Here is a 13,877-nt window from a genome sequence, read left to right on the forward strand (position 1 = left end):
ATCTTTAAAGCATATTCCACTGCTTTTTACACTGCCCCCCCCTTGTGGGTCAAGTACAAAAAGGCGAGCTTCAATAAGCTGCGGGTCGCTTATAATGATTGTTTCCGCTTTCTACTCAGGAAACCTAGGTGGTGTAGTGCAAGTGAATTGTTCTGTCAAACAGGAGTTATTCCATCCTCCTCTTTACTGAGGAATTGGATGTATAAATGTATTGGTTGCCTGAATTCTTCTTGTAACTCTGTCATTTCACATCTGATTGGCCCGAGGTTCGGTGCTTTGCTATACCAGTCCCCCTTATGGGATTACTGGTGGATGTCTTATTTACTTGGTGTCTGTCTTGTGTATCTGTATCTTTTCTTAAATTTATTTTTAAGGGACCATGAGTCTAATAATAAAGGCTATCTCATATCACTTCATAAATCACAGACACTGATTCAACATTACTCTACACTTTACAGGGGCAGCAACACCAATGTTATTACTGACAGCTCACATTAATACTGTCTCTACTTCAGGTGTTGGAGTCTTTGAGTAGACTGGTCAAGGCCTTGAGTATCCTGGAGAAGTACGGCTGTAACCTGACCAGTCCCGCCAGGCCCAGGTACTGGAGGAGCGTCAAGCACAACAACCCGGTCTTCAGAACCACGGTGGATGCTGTCAAGGTGAGCAGACGTCAGTCGGTTGGTTCACTCATTTGTGAGCAGATCTTCCCTTTTTTACATGGACTTGTCCATGTAATGCTGCCTTTACAGCGTCTTTGAGTAAGACTTAGGTTGAGTTTTGAACCTTCTTGTTGTAAATAAGGCAGATTTTATTGGAGAAAATGTTATTTTAAAGAAATAAAGTGGGCTTTGTCCTTTGCATATTATCATTTATAAGAAATAAAGTGGGCTTTGTCCTTTGCATATTATCATTTATAAGAAATAAAGTGGTCTTTGTCCTTTTCATATTATCATTTATAAGAAATAAGGAGGTATTTTTCCTTTGTAATATTTTACATTATGTAATGATGAACTTGCTAAATCCTACATTTCTTTGAAAGAGTCCAAAGGTCATCCACGTTCTTGAAGGAAAGGCAAGGCAGCTTTATCTGTAGAGCACATTTCGGCAACAGGGCAATTCAAAGTGCTTTACACAAAATCAGTTAAAAAACAAACAAAAAAACAGATAAAACACAAGTATAATCAGTTAAACATAAATCATTACGACAGATAAAACCCTCACTCATTTGAGACAACCTTCACACTAATTAGTCCATGTTACTTCTACCTTTGGTGATCACCCTCAGTGTCTCTACCCTTCACGACTCTATTTTTAGAGACGTTACCTCTCGTCTCCTTGGACTCTTCTTCTCACTAATTAAGCCGATCTAGCGCTGCCTTTCACGTCTACTTAACGACCGTCTTTGCACGATTTTCAGATGTTTCGACACTCCACATTCACACTTTTTCTTTAAAGTGTTACCTTTCGAGTCTTTCTTTCTCTGTATTACTCTTATTCCTTTTCCTCAACAAAATTCATAAAACAGATAAAAACCAAGTGTAAACAGTTAAAAATAAAAACATGAAGACAGATAAAACCCTAACCCATTTGAGAACACCTTCACACTAATTAGTCAATTTCAGTGCTACTTGAACAATCAAGAGCAAATATTTTCAATCCCCATTTCCTTCCACAGGGAGGCCGGCGAGTCTTGTATCTCTACGGTTACACCAATCAGCAGATAGATGGCCTCAGTTTCCCCGATGAGGTCACTGAACCGGACACTGCCAAAGTTGCCGCGGTGACGCTGGAGGTCATGACCTTACGTACAGAGGTAGACATGCTGATTAAGGTTGGTATTTTGTTCGTCAGCAGTCATCTGAATACCCTAAAACATCTGTGTCCAGCTGTTTTTGTGTAAGAGAGTCACTGTTTTCCATGTCTTATACCTCTGTTCATTTAGGGCACCCACCCTCACCCAGAATGCTTCAAAGATATCATCCCATTCATCATCCAGGAGGTCTGTACCAACAGTTAGTGGCTGTGTACTCGTATCTGTGTCAGTATGGTTTCACTAAACAGGATCATAACATTTGCAATTTTTTTTTTACAAACTTTGCACATTTTCCCAACAAATCAGGAACAGAAAGAACATATGTGACATATTTTTACAGTGAGTGAATCAGCTGTTTACGAGTTTGTGGTAACAAATGTTGTATTGTACCAACAGTGAATTTAATCAAAGAATATACAATTGTGTGTTCATGTCTTCTGGGAAACATTAAGAATGACTTTTTTTTAAATAAATAACGGTTGAAAAACTACATAAAACAAATCCTTAAATTTAGGTAGGTATAAGTCTTACTGCATTGATGCACGAGGACCCTCTGTCTCCATTGTGTCATTGTCCTTCTCTGTCCACCCGGGTGAAAGTGTAAAGAGGGTTTAACGTGATGCTGGTTTCTTCAGGACCAGCTGGCAAGTGACACTGTGGTCATCCTGCCGGGAGAGGAGCAGCAGGCAGACCAACCCCTGGTTCCACTTAAACCTACTCAGGGCCACGGGGGGCAACCTCTGAAACCATCAACGGGTAAGAAAGCCAACACGAGATAAAACCGTTTTCTACAGGTTTCTTCGACTCTGTCTTCGGCAGTGTGTGATATAAACAGTTAACAGGATTTGTCTATTTTGATGCCACAAATATAGATTTATTTTCTATGATGTTGTCTGTTTTATTCATATTTTTATGTTAGAGTTTATATGTTTGTTGTGCATTGAACATGTTTTTAGAGCAACATCTGTAGATGATTAAATACTCACACAATCTTATATTTTTTCTCACTCTCCAGGCTCTTCAGCAGCGAGTGACTGTAATCTGTGTGGCGCCCCTTCGTCTCTTGTCTGCCCATCTTGTGACAATCAACATTTCTGTGATGCATGTGATGACCTCTTTCACCGCCACCCCTCCAGAGAGAGTCACAAGAGAGAGAGAATACAGAAAACCACACAGGGTGTGCCAGATTACAAACAACATTTTGTCGGGAATGCAGAATTTCTTTTGTTGACATCTATGTTTTTTAACATTTAGTTTTGTGTTGCTGTAGTGATCTGCACCATCTGTGGGATTTCTGCTGTGCACGCTCAGTGCTCCACCTGCGTCCAGAGGTTGTGTGAGAACTGTGACAAGCTTTTCCACTCTCACCCTGACCGCAAAGGACATGACAGAACTATCATTACGTCAGTCAAAACGTCCAGGTGAGGAGAACATGTACTTTAATTCACTCTCAGGTTCACTTTTGGCAGCAATGTGGTCTAATTAGAGCAGAGCAGTGGTCATGTTAATAAGGTCACAGGTTTGATTTGTTTACCATCCACTTGTCTTTTCATACTCAGTCAAAGGTGATTCTGAACACTTGGCCTGCGCACTCGTTGAACATTGTAGAAAGGTTTCTGCTAATTGACGAAAATATGAATAAACCGGATCCAGACTCCTCCAAAATCCCCCAAAATACTGAATTGGATGCAAAAGACATGATTTGCTCCAGAAAAGTCTTGTCATGTATTTCAAAATAAAGAATAACTTGTAGAGATTCATTGTCCAGTGCTTGTCTTTTGCAGGTTAAACATTTTCAACTGAGTCCACTATTGAATAGTACCTGAAATGGATAGATCTAAGTTAGAAGTAGTTCTATAAGTTAACTTGGCTTTTGTCCTGATGTTGTTGTATTTAATTACTTTAATTAAATTACTGTTTGTGGCCATGCAAATGAAAGTATACCTCTGATTGCACCACTCTGTAAACATATATGTTGAGTTATTACTTTTCTATCCTCATCATCCAGTCCATCTCTGTCACCCTGGGAGTGTGCTCATTGCACGACAGTGAACGAGATGCGAGCCGTCCTCTGCACGACCTGCGAACGGCCTCGACTCGCTACGCCTGCATCCACTGCTCAAGAAAGCCCGATGTCACTTCCCACATCTCCCAACGCAGGTGAGACCAAAACCTTTATAAATAAATAAAACTAAACTGCACCTTTCAACGCAAAGTTCCAGAGTCCTGTTAACAAGGTGGAAAAGATTAAAAGTCAGATAATGAAACAAAGTGCGCCGCAAACAACATAACCGAGGAAAATCAAACAGATGAGACGAACTGGATAAAAAAAGGACAAATACAACTTTGCCGTAAGAGAACGCCTTTGATCTTAATGGCGTGGTTGTTGTTTTTTTAGCATCACCATTAATGTGCTTTATATTTCAACAAGGTTCTAAACAATGAAAACAAGAAATCTAAAAATGAGTTAATGACTAAATACAGTGTTGACACATAAAACCAAGTTTTTGCGTCTGTGCTCGAACCCTCAGAGTGGCAGTGTAAGAGCTGTACAGTCGTGAATCAAGGCAGCAGCATCCTCTGTGAGGTGTGTGAGCGCCCTCGTCTGGCCACTCGCCCGCCTGTCGCACCAGTGCTGTCCAGCCCAGGATCTCTGGCTGACTCAGGAACAAAGGTTGGTCTCATTGTTCCTGGCGACCCTTTTCCTATCCTCTTAACCTTTTATTTTCCAGACATCAACACGGTGAGCATTTGGGGTCCATACTAAACATTTCTGCATTTAAAGTTAAAGCAGGTGTAATCTGTTTTTTTTTTTGTAAAAATCTATCAAATGTGACACTGTGAAAGGGGGTCACTCATAGTGATGAACTTGCAGAGAATTATCCCCTGATTCTGCTTCTCCCCTTAGCTTTATGAAGCTTTATAGTGAGTTTCATCTCATTGTTAATCTGTCTGGCTGCAGCTTTACTCTTCTGGTTTACTCTGTGTTCTCATAGCATTGTTTTCAGAGAAAAGACTGTAAAAAGCCACTTTATAGTACCTATTCAGCAGCAGACAGACAGTTAGAAACAAGCTGGTGAACATAGTGGAGTATTAGCAGCTAAAGAAAGAGATTTTTCCCTCAGGAATTGCTGGAGACCAAAAACGGAGTTAAAAGAGAGAATATTGGACCTGAATTTATCAGGTGGACACAAACGCCACTCCAAATGAATGATAATGTAACATTTGGATGTGGAAATAAGCAACCTTGTTTGATAGTTAACCATATCAACTTAAAAGGTACTGATATGGCAATGTTGTAAACAAAGAAATTGTACAAGGTTTAAAGACTCCACGTAGGACTTTTCTACAAAAGCTGTAAAAAATAACAGCTGACAGACAGGCTATAATCTTAAAAATGTGTTTTTTATTCATTTAAGGCATCTCAGACTTAATTTTTGTCTAGATGCTTAAGTCTGCTTAACACAAATAACTTTGTCATCCCTTTCTTTCACAGTGGATGTGCCAGTTCTGCACCTACATGAACACCAATCCCACCGTGGTGTGTGAGATGTGCAACCTGTCACCTAAAGACTCAGCTGCAGTTTCTCTGCCCCAGTCTCTCGAGCAGACTCCGTCTAGCACCAAAGATCAACTCCAGCTGGGTGTGAGGCCCCGACCGAAGCCCAGAGTCAACGTGGAGGTGAAAAGACAGAAGATGATGAGGGAAGACGGCCTCTTTCTCATCCACCAGATCAGAGTAGGTCAACACATCTTACATTCTTATTGTTTTCTCACGTAATTTGTTTAGTGTATAAAACATCAGCAAATAGCAAAAAAATTGAGCCTCAAATTGTCCCCTGTGCCACTAGTGACCTATTTAAATTGCTTTTTTGGTCAACCACCAGTACAAACCAAAAGATATTTAGTTTACGGTTATAAATTTGCATTTTGCAGTTTTGTAAGCTTGTAAATTAAATATATTTTGATTTAGAACAATTTCCTTTTTTTTCTTCAAAATTTTAAATAACTAATCTTACACTGTAAAAAAGTTTTTTTTTACTTGGGGAAATTACTTAAGACAGACACCAGTCTGACTTTAAAATTGCTAAACTCAGCTAATTATTTTCATTATTGATTAATCTGCTGTCTATTTTCTGGGTTATTTAATTCAGAAAATGTCATATTTTGAAAAATTGCCATAAAATCTCCTGAAAGCTCGAGGCGAAGTCTCCAAATATCTAAAACCCAATAACGTCAAACCCCAATAATTCAGTTAGCCATACCATATATCAAGAGATTGCAGCAAATTCTTTAACAAGCTTGAACAATAAGAGATTTCTTCTTAAAAAATGAGTTGTTTCAGCTCTACCAGGAAGTTCCAACATCACAGTATTAAAATGTCTTAGAGAGACCGTTATATAGAAAACAAACATGGTGATTTACCCCGTTTTTTCCGCTTTGTAGGAAGCAGAAAAGCTCGGCGTCAGTGCAGAGGAGGTGTACGCGGCCATCTGCATGTGCGGCGGCAGCAACACCAACCCCTGCGATTGGCTGAAGTCAGAGCTGCCTCACCTGCTAGATGAAATCTGCGCCATGGCGGCTTCTGTCCAGCTAAACTACAAAGCAGGGGAACCTGGGACACTACCCGTTGTGAAGAGAGACGGAGGGGAGGGGGTGACGAGCGGCCCAAATGTCCCCGGTGAAGGTGTGAAGCTGTCCAGAGCCGAGGCCAAACTGGCCTGGTTGTCAGCGGGCGGAGACACCGAGCGAGCCGTGAGACAACTGCTGAGAGACAGAAAGCTTAAGGTAGGATGATTCAAAATGGCCGCGTAAATGCAGTTCATTTAACCCTTGTGTTGTCTTCCTGTCAACCATGAAAACACATTATCATCCCTTTTTCTGACATTTTTGTCACTTTTTCAATGTTGTGGGTGCTTTTCTTGATGTTTTCTCCAACGTTTTTGATATTTTTAATGTTGACATTTTCAGTGATTATTTCAACGGGCCAGTTTTTCTGACAAAAAAAAAAAATTAACTGAAAGTGGGTCAATTTGACCCAAGGACAACATGAGGGTTAAAAAAAGAAATATTCCTGCTATAAATGGAGGCGGTCTTCCACCTATGCCTTCACTGCTTTCTACGAAACCTTTTCTTCATTTACAAACAGAAGCAACTTTCACACATGTTTAAACACAAGCAGACAAATAGAAAATTTAGTTTAATGAAATCTGGAACCGACTAAAGAATATGCAAAAACTGTTTGCTGGTTATTTTCTTTAAAAAAATTATAATTTTGCCTATAAAAATGTAAGAATATAATGTCAAAATTCCCCACAGTCCAAATTAATGGTCACATGTTACTTGTTTTCTTTGACCAAGAGTCAAAAATCCAATTATATTACATATTCTCAGACACATTGTGCACACAACCAAGCTCTGTTTTGGCTTATGCTCGCTACAACTATTTTCTTTAATTAGTACAAAATTACATTAAAAAAAAAAATTGTTAGATAATACTTGCAGCCACTACAGCATATTGCAACAATATTTTTGGTATTGATATCAGAATGATTCATAATGATTATTGACACAATAAGTATGTGGAACTTGCCTTGGTGAAAGGTGCATACATAAAGAAACATACATATTAAACATTCATATGAAATAAAGTACAGGAAAAAAAATGTGTAAATGCAAAGTAACTGTTGCGTAAGAAAAAAGGCTGATGGGTTGAATGCAAAATTTTCATAGAATATACAGTGTATGCAATGGGCAGATGTGAAGTCCAGGATGAAGGTTTGTGTAAATGCATATCCCAGTTATGTATTCATGCGTGGACAGTACACAAGGGGGAGCAGAGTCTCTACAAGAGACTGCAGGGAGGTTGATAAGCAGCAGCTTTCTGCAGCTGGGAGAAAAGCGTGAGACTGTCTGGTTTTCTGACCTTGAAAGATAACGCGTTGGGTGTAATACGGAGGAGTGTTCTACGAGCCTCTTGACCCGGGTTAATGAGTCCAGGCTGCTTTGAAGAACAGTGAACCTTTCAAACTGAGTTTAGGTGATATGTGTATCGTGGGAAGAGAAGAAACATTACATACAACAGAACGGCAAATGCTGTCTCATAGGCTTCTATAGAGTTACACACTCGTTTGATTTTGCTCTTAAAACAGCAAAATCGTATTCACACGTGAGGAATTTACAGCATAATTATATAATTGTGTCATTCTTTCAGGTAGGGTAATACAATGGTAGGGGAAACACTCTAGTTATTCTGAGAAAGACAATGTGCAGTACATCTATATTTTGACCTAATAAGAGACTTTCTTTAAGTATATTTTCAGTCCTGTACTTTTACATATAACTGTAATTTCGTCCTCGGCCGTGTGTCGCTGCAGATGAAGGAGCTCCACTCTCTGGGCTTCAGAGACGTGTTGAAGTGTGAGGAGGCCCTGCGGCTGAGTGGAGGAGAAGTGAAGGGGGCTTTGTCATTACTGCAGCGCCCTCTCCTGGAGCCCTTCCACCAGCGAATCTGGACGGACCAGCCCGAGCCACCGATTGATCCCAAACACCCGGACAAGCAGGTTAGGATGCACTGCAAATCACCTGAGGGCGTGTCTTTACGGAGTGAAAAGAAGGTGATGCCGTGCTTTGCTCTTTCGGGCTTTGCTATTACAATAGGCTCGTTCGAGATGAGCCAGGTCTGCGCAGGATCGTTCACCGACGATCGGCGCCCGTTGCATGCCGGTTAGATTTGTGTCCGACTTGATCCCGACTTGCTCTGACGTCATGCACACGTGGGCAACGGAAATCTCACGAGAGCAAGGCGGCCGCAGTTCTGAGACGCAGGCGGCGCAGTGGCTTTCCACCGACTGCGAGAGCCAGGCGGACCCAGAGCATGCTGGGAAACGCCGGCTTCTCAGCTGATTGGTTCCCAATTGACTCAACATGATGTAGTTTTATATAAACTTGTTATTGTTTTTGAATTGGAAGGAATTTATAGCTATTTGTCTGATTTAAAGACCTATTCTGTACAGAACACATGTTGTGTGGCTGATGGTGATGTTTAGAAGTCAGAGAGACAAAATCCGTTCACATCACTGATCATCTACAGTCTGTTCAGATAATCAGATAACAGATCGCATGTAGAACATTTTAAGAGCTACTCTGTCATAATTAAAACAACTAGAGGTTGTGTACGAGCTGATATGTGGGTCCGATTATATTTTATTAAATCGGAATCGCACCACAGTGTTTTTTTCACTTCCTGTCCAGCCTGAAAGCGGCTGGAATCGGCTGAAAACTGTCCAACTTTACTACAGCTTTTTGTCGTCCCCCCCCCCCCACCTGCTGCTGCCGCCTGCTCTCGTCAACTTCACAGGCGAGACGCAGTTCATCTCAAACGAGTCTATTTACTCCCTGTTGTCCTTGTGTGCTCTTTGCAGAGGATGTGCCGGCGTCTGCTGGCGCTGTACGACCTGCCCAGCTGGGGGCGCTGTGAGCTCGTCCTCTCGTTGCTTCAAGAGCCAGACGCCACTTACTCCCTGGAGGACGTAGTGCACGCTGTGAAGGAGTCGCACGACAAGGATTTCATCAAGCGGCTCCTCATCAACGAGTGCCCCATCTGTCTGAGCATCTTCCCCCGCAGCAAGGTGGGTCAGTTACTGACAGACCCCAAGGTCAACCTTGATGAATACTGTATTTTTGTTACATTAAAATGCAGATTGTTACTAATTGATTCTCATTATTTCACGTAGTTTCAAAGGTCAACATTTGGTTCACAGCTGTTCATTTCTTCTTCTTCTCCCCCTATCCGTGTTCCAGATGCAGTCCCTGACGTCCTGTCAGTGCTCCGTGTGCCACGAGTGCTTCGGGCAGCACTTCACCATCGCCGTGAAAGAGAAGCACATCCGAGACATGGTGTGTCCCGTCTGCGGCGAGCCGGACATCAACGACCCCGAACAGCTCGACAGTTACTTTTCCACACTGGACATACAGGTACACAGAGAAAGGATTTTGTTGACCCACATAATAATAAATTTGTTCTTTTTTTACTTTCAATTTTAACAGTAAAATCTTCTGTGTTTTGTTTTTCCAGTTGCGTGGCTGCCTGGAGCAGGACGTGTATGACCTGTTTCATAAAAAACTGACTGAGCACGCTCTAATGAAAGACCCAAAGTTCCTGTGGTGCTGTCATGTGAGTCATGTTCTTCTCTATTACTTTATGTGGTCTTAGTTTACATACCCAGCTTTGCTTACTTATTTTATTAGTTGTTGTTGTTGTTTTTTTAGCTCTGTTGGGCTGCTGGAGTTGACGCTGTGATTAAACACAGAGGGAGAAGTGATGGGGAAAAAAACATGATGCATAAAGGGACAAAGACAGGCAGTTTTAATGGCACTGGTACATAGTACAAAGGGGTGATATTAAGGATTTAATTAATCTTGTCATATATCTTTAACAAAAATAGAAGGATGACCTGCCACACACTTAAAAAACTCAGCTCTGGAACAACTTGAACTGATATTTATTAAAAGATTTTCTGCAAGTGGAGGAGCCAATGACCCATTGTGTGCTCCTTCCACTTTCAGAACATGTAAGTCTGGTCCAAAGGATGAGACGTAAATAACTCGTAACTAAATAACTGTTACCTTCCTCAGTGCACCTCTGGGTTTATTAATGATGGAGACCAGCTGAAGGTCACCTGTCCGTCTTGCCGCCGGAGTTTTTGTGCTCAGTGCAAGAAACCTGTGAGTATTTTTAAGTACAATGTGTTACCATTTGTCATCAGATGTAGAGGGAACTACCCTGCATTTGGTAATAAAAAACCTCTTAGGAATTTAGCCTTGAAACTTTGGCTGCTCTTCAGTGAACTTACTGTGCACACACATTGACTCCCTTTCTCTGGTCACAGTGGGAGCCCCAGCACCAGGATCTGTCCTGTGAGCAGTTCCAGCAGTGGAAGAGGGATAATGATCCAGAGTACCAGAGACAGGGCCTGGCCGGCTTCCTGAGAGACAACGGAATCAGTGAGGACGCAAACTTTAACCACAAGTTTCATTTCAGTTTTATTATCTCACCAACCAGTTAACCTCAGCCACCCCTCCTTTTATTTATGTCCTTTTCTCTGGGTTAATTGGCACTGAGTTGACTTCTTACTGAGCTATCCTTTGTTTTTGTTTTTCTACTTTCCCAAAGTCTTAGAGAGCATCCCCCTTTCTGATGTTCTAATGATTTTGAATCACTTTCCTTTTAATATTTTGCGATTATGAAATTAGTTTGAGCTGCTATAGGCAGTGGAGGAAAGTTACTCCAGTCAAGTACTACACTTGGGCGCAATTTTAGGTGTTGGTACTTAACTTTAGTATTTCCATTGTATTCCACCTAATATTTTTATTCCACTCCATCTACGCCTAAACTGTTATAGTTATATAGTACTCGAGAGTATCTAATGCGGTTTCAGTTCATCTTACCCAGAAAAAAACTTTACTGATGTAGTGCAAAAGTATTAGCATGAAATGTACAATATGTACAAATTAGCGTGTTGATGTTTTTGTGTTTAATGTTGCAGGTGGTAAAGCTTGAGCTAATTGTAACTACTTTACATACTGCTGGGTATTTATATGTTGTATTAAAAATCCGAATCTGTAAAGTAAATAGTAACTAAATGAAAAAAAATGCAATGGAGTAGAACTTTTAGCTGCAGAAAATGGAAATACTCAAGTTAACTAGTACCTCAAAATGTGTGCTTGATTTAATGTACTTAGTTACATTCCACCACTGTTAATATGTTGTTTGGAGTGATTTCATGACCCAGTATGTGTTGTCCTCTTGCAGCCTGTCCTCACTGCAGGTTCCAGTACGCGCTGACGAAAGGCGGCTGCATGCACTTCAGCTGCTCCCAGTGCAGGTACCAGTTCTGCAGCGGCTGCAACAACCCCTACTACAAGGCAAGATAACCAGGATAACCAATAACCAGTTTGAGCTTCTGAATCACCAGGACACACGTTTTACAGTCGACTTCCACTTCCTTTATGTGCTATACAAACATCAGTAGTTGTTAAAGTTAGAGCTGTGACAATTGAATTATCTCAGAAGTAATTGCGATTAACCAAAAGTAATTAAAATTAAGACAACAATTAAATTGTTAAAGAAGATAATTGTGAAACCTTGCTAATATCTGGTAATGTCACATAATTTCTACTCATATGTGCATATAGCAGTTAGATAAGTGTTTGACTGTTGTAGTCTAAAACCTGAATCAATGCAAGGGGGAAACGTTTGGTGCAACACTGAGCAGTGGATTAGCTACATTTCAAGTTTATTCTGTTTCCATACCGTCGGGTTTGTAGATAAAAGCCATAAATTGGGCTGCAATGTAATCCTATACTTCCACTAAAACTGCTGTTTTTGCCACTGATGGGCTCAGATGGTTTTTCAAAGTGTCTGACAACATTATGTAAAGAAGATGGATTTTTGTTAAAGAGTAAGAACCCTTTAGCATCGCCAAACTCACCAGACTCCATTGAAACAATCAATACTTTTAGCTTGGATTGAGCCAGCATATTTTCACATGTGAATTAATTAATGGGGTATTTCAACCAACCAGAGTGGTGATTATTAGAAGAGTGGATGGACAAACTAAGACAGCCTATTACATTACATTGCAGCTTGATTCACCGCTCTCTACTGCAGTGGTCTTGCTTATTGCTGGACCAATTTTAAAAAATGTTGTCACTCATACATAAAAACATAGGAAAATAGTGTCCAGGTTGAAAAGTACGGGAGTTACCCTTTAAACACCTGCTTGTTTTTCACATTAATTTGACCTCATCATTACATGCTTCTGTATTTGTACTGTTTTGTTGTCTTGCAGATGCCGTGTAAGACCGCCCACTGCAGTTACAAGGGTCTACATGCCCATCACCCCCGGGACTGTCTCTTCTACCTCAGAGACTGGGAGCCACCCAGATTACAGGCCCTCCTGCAGGTGGAGACACTGTTTTGTCTTACGTTTGTTGCAAAATTAGACATTGTCTGCATTATCTTATTGGTTGTTGCATCTAGAAAGACCCCCACTGCTGTGAATGTACCTTACTGTAAATGAAATCAGTATTATGACTTGAATGCAACTTTGTTTTGGCTTTGTTACTCTCAGCTGATGTTTCTAAATTGTATGTAATGTAGTCATTTGTGGGTGTAATTGTGTTAAGGCTTTTGGCTCCAATAACAACAATGTTTTATCGTTCCTAATTTGCATATGTCTTGTGAACTTTTACTTCCTTGAGAACAATATTTTAGAGGTTACATATTGGTATACAAGCAGAAATACATTATAGAAAATGTATTATCATATAATCTATTTTTGAATTCTGTCATAACTGCAAAGAATAGGATACTTTTATTTTAAGACACTGGTTTAGCTTGAAATATTGTATATGAAACAGAAGCTCAAGCTTATTCCAAACTATTGAAACCTTAGTTTTTGACCAGACTAGAACCTTTTAATAAATGTAAGAGTATGAAACATTTGATGAATTTATATTGTAGGATTGTAAATTAATAGTACATATCTTGATAAACTCTTTTCTTCTCAGAGGAGCGACGTGGCGTTCAACACAGATCCTTCTAATGGAACTCAAACTGGTAAAAAAGAAATGCTCTTGTTCATTCCTTCTCATCTAACTTTGTCTTTCATCGTGCGCAAAGTAAAGAAACAGAAACTATAAATACCTTTTATATTCAAATGTTAATCAAAACAAAAGAGTATGTTCCTTCATTGTATTTCCATGTATCATAATTGATCAGCTCGGTCACATGACTTCTGTTCCTCTCTGTGACAGAGGCTTGTTGTGTGATGGAGCAGAAAGATGAAGCAGGTCAGCAGATTGATTCACCGTGTGGGGTCCAAACCCAGCCGGGACAAGCTGGCCTCTGCGAGTGAGTTACTGACTCCTGCTGTATATACTGTCATTTTATGTATGTGTGTGTGTGTGTGTGTGTGTGTATATATATATATATACAGTTGTGTTCGAAATAATAGCAGTGCCTCAACAGCAGCAAGAAAATCACTGGTTTTATTAA

General features: G+C 40.4%; 1 protein-coding gene across 2 annotated transcripts in view; it reads left to right on the forward strand.

The window, feature by feature from the left end:
* LOC117938319 (E3 ubiquitin-protein ligase RNF31-like) overlaps positions 1-13,877 on the forward strand; it is a 39,064-nt gene that overhangs the window by 16,197 nt on the left and 8,990 nt on the right. For both annotated transcript variants that reach the window (XM_034862857.1, XM_034862856.1), the window contains 20 exons: positions 516-662; positions 1,679-1,834; positions 1,946-2,002; positions 2,452-2,572; positions 2,832-2,993; positions 3,087-3,237; positions 3,825-3,976; positions 4,348-4,490; positions 5,313-5,555; positions 6,263-6,604; positions 8,194-8,379; positions 9,241-9,447; positions 9,620-9,793; positions 9,894-9,992; positions 10,454-10,543; positions 10,708-10,822; positions 11,631-11,743; positions 12,670-12,783; positions 13,391-13,439; positions 13,637-13,733. In XM_034862857.1, the coding sequence (XP_034718748.1) occupies positions 1,799-1,834; positions 1,946-2,002; positions 2,452-2,572; positions 2,832-2,993; positions 3,087-3,237; positions 3,825-3,976; positions 4,348-4,490; positions 5,313-5,555; positions 6,263-6,604; positions 8,194-8,379; positions 9,241-9,447; positions 9,620-9,793; positions 9,894-9,992; positions 10,454-10,543; positions 10,708-10,822; positions 11,631-11,743; positions 12,670-12,783; positions 13,391-13,439; positions 13,637-13,733 (2,651 nt within the window). In that variant the 5' untranslated portion in view covers positions 516-662; positions 1,679-1,798. The remainder of the gene's footprint in view (positions 1-515; positions 663-1,678; positions 1,835-1,945; positions 2,003-2,451; positions 2,573-2,831; positions 2,994-3,086; positions 3,238-3,824; positions 3,977-4,347; positions 4,491-5,312; positions 5,556-6,262; positions 6,605-8,193; positions 8,380-9,240; positions 9,448-9,619; positions 9,794-9,893; positions 9,993-10,453; positions 10,544-10,707; positions 10,823-11,630; positions 11,744-12,669; positions 12,784-13,390; positions 13,440-13,636; positions 13,734-13,877) is intronic.

Source organism: Etheostoma cragini, chromosome 22 (assembly GCF_013103735.1).
Source record: "Etheostoma cragini isolate CJK2018 chromosome 22, CSU_Ecrag_1.0, whole genome shotgun sequence".
Taxonomy (NCBI): Eukaryota; Metazoa; Chordata; class Actinopteri; order Perciformes; family Percidae; genus Etheostoma; species Etheostoma cragini.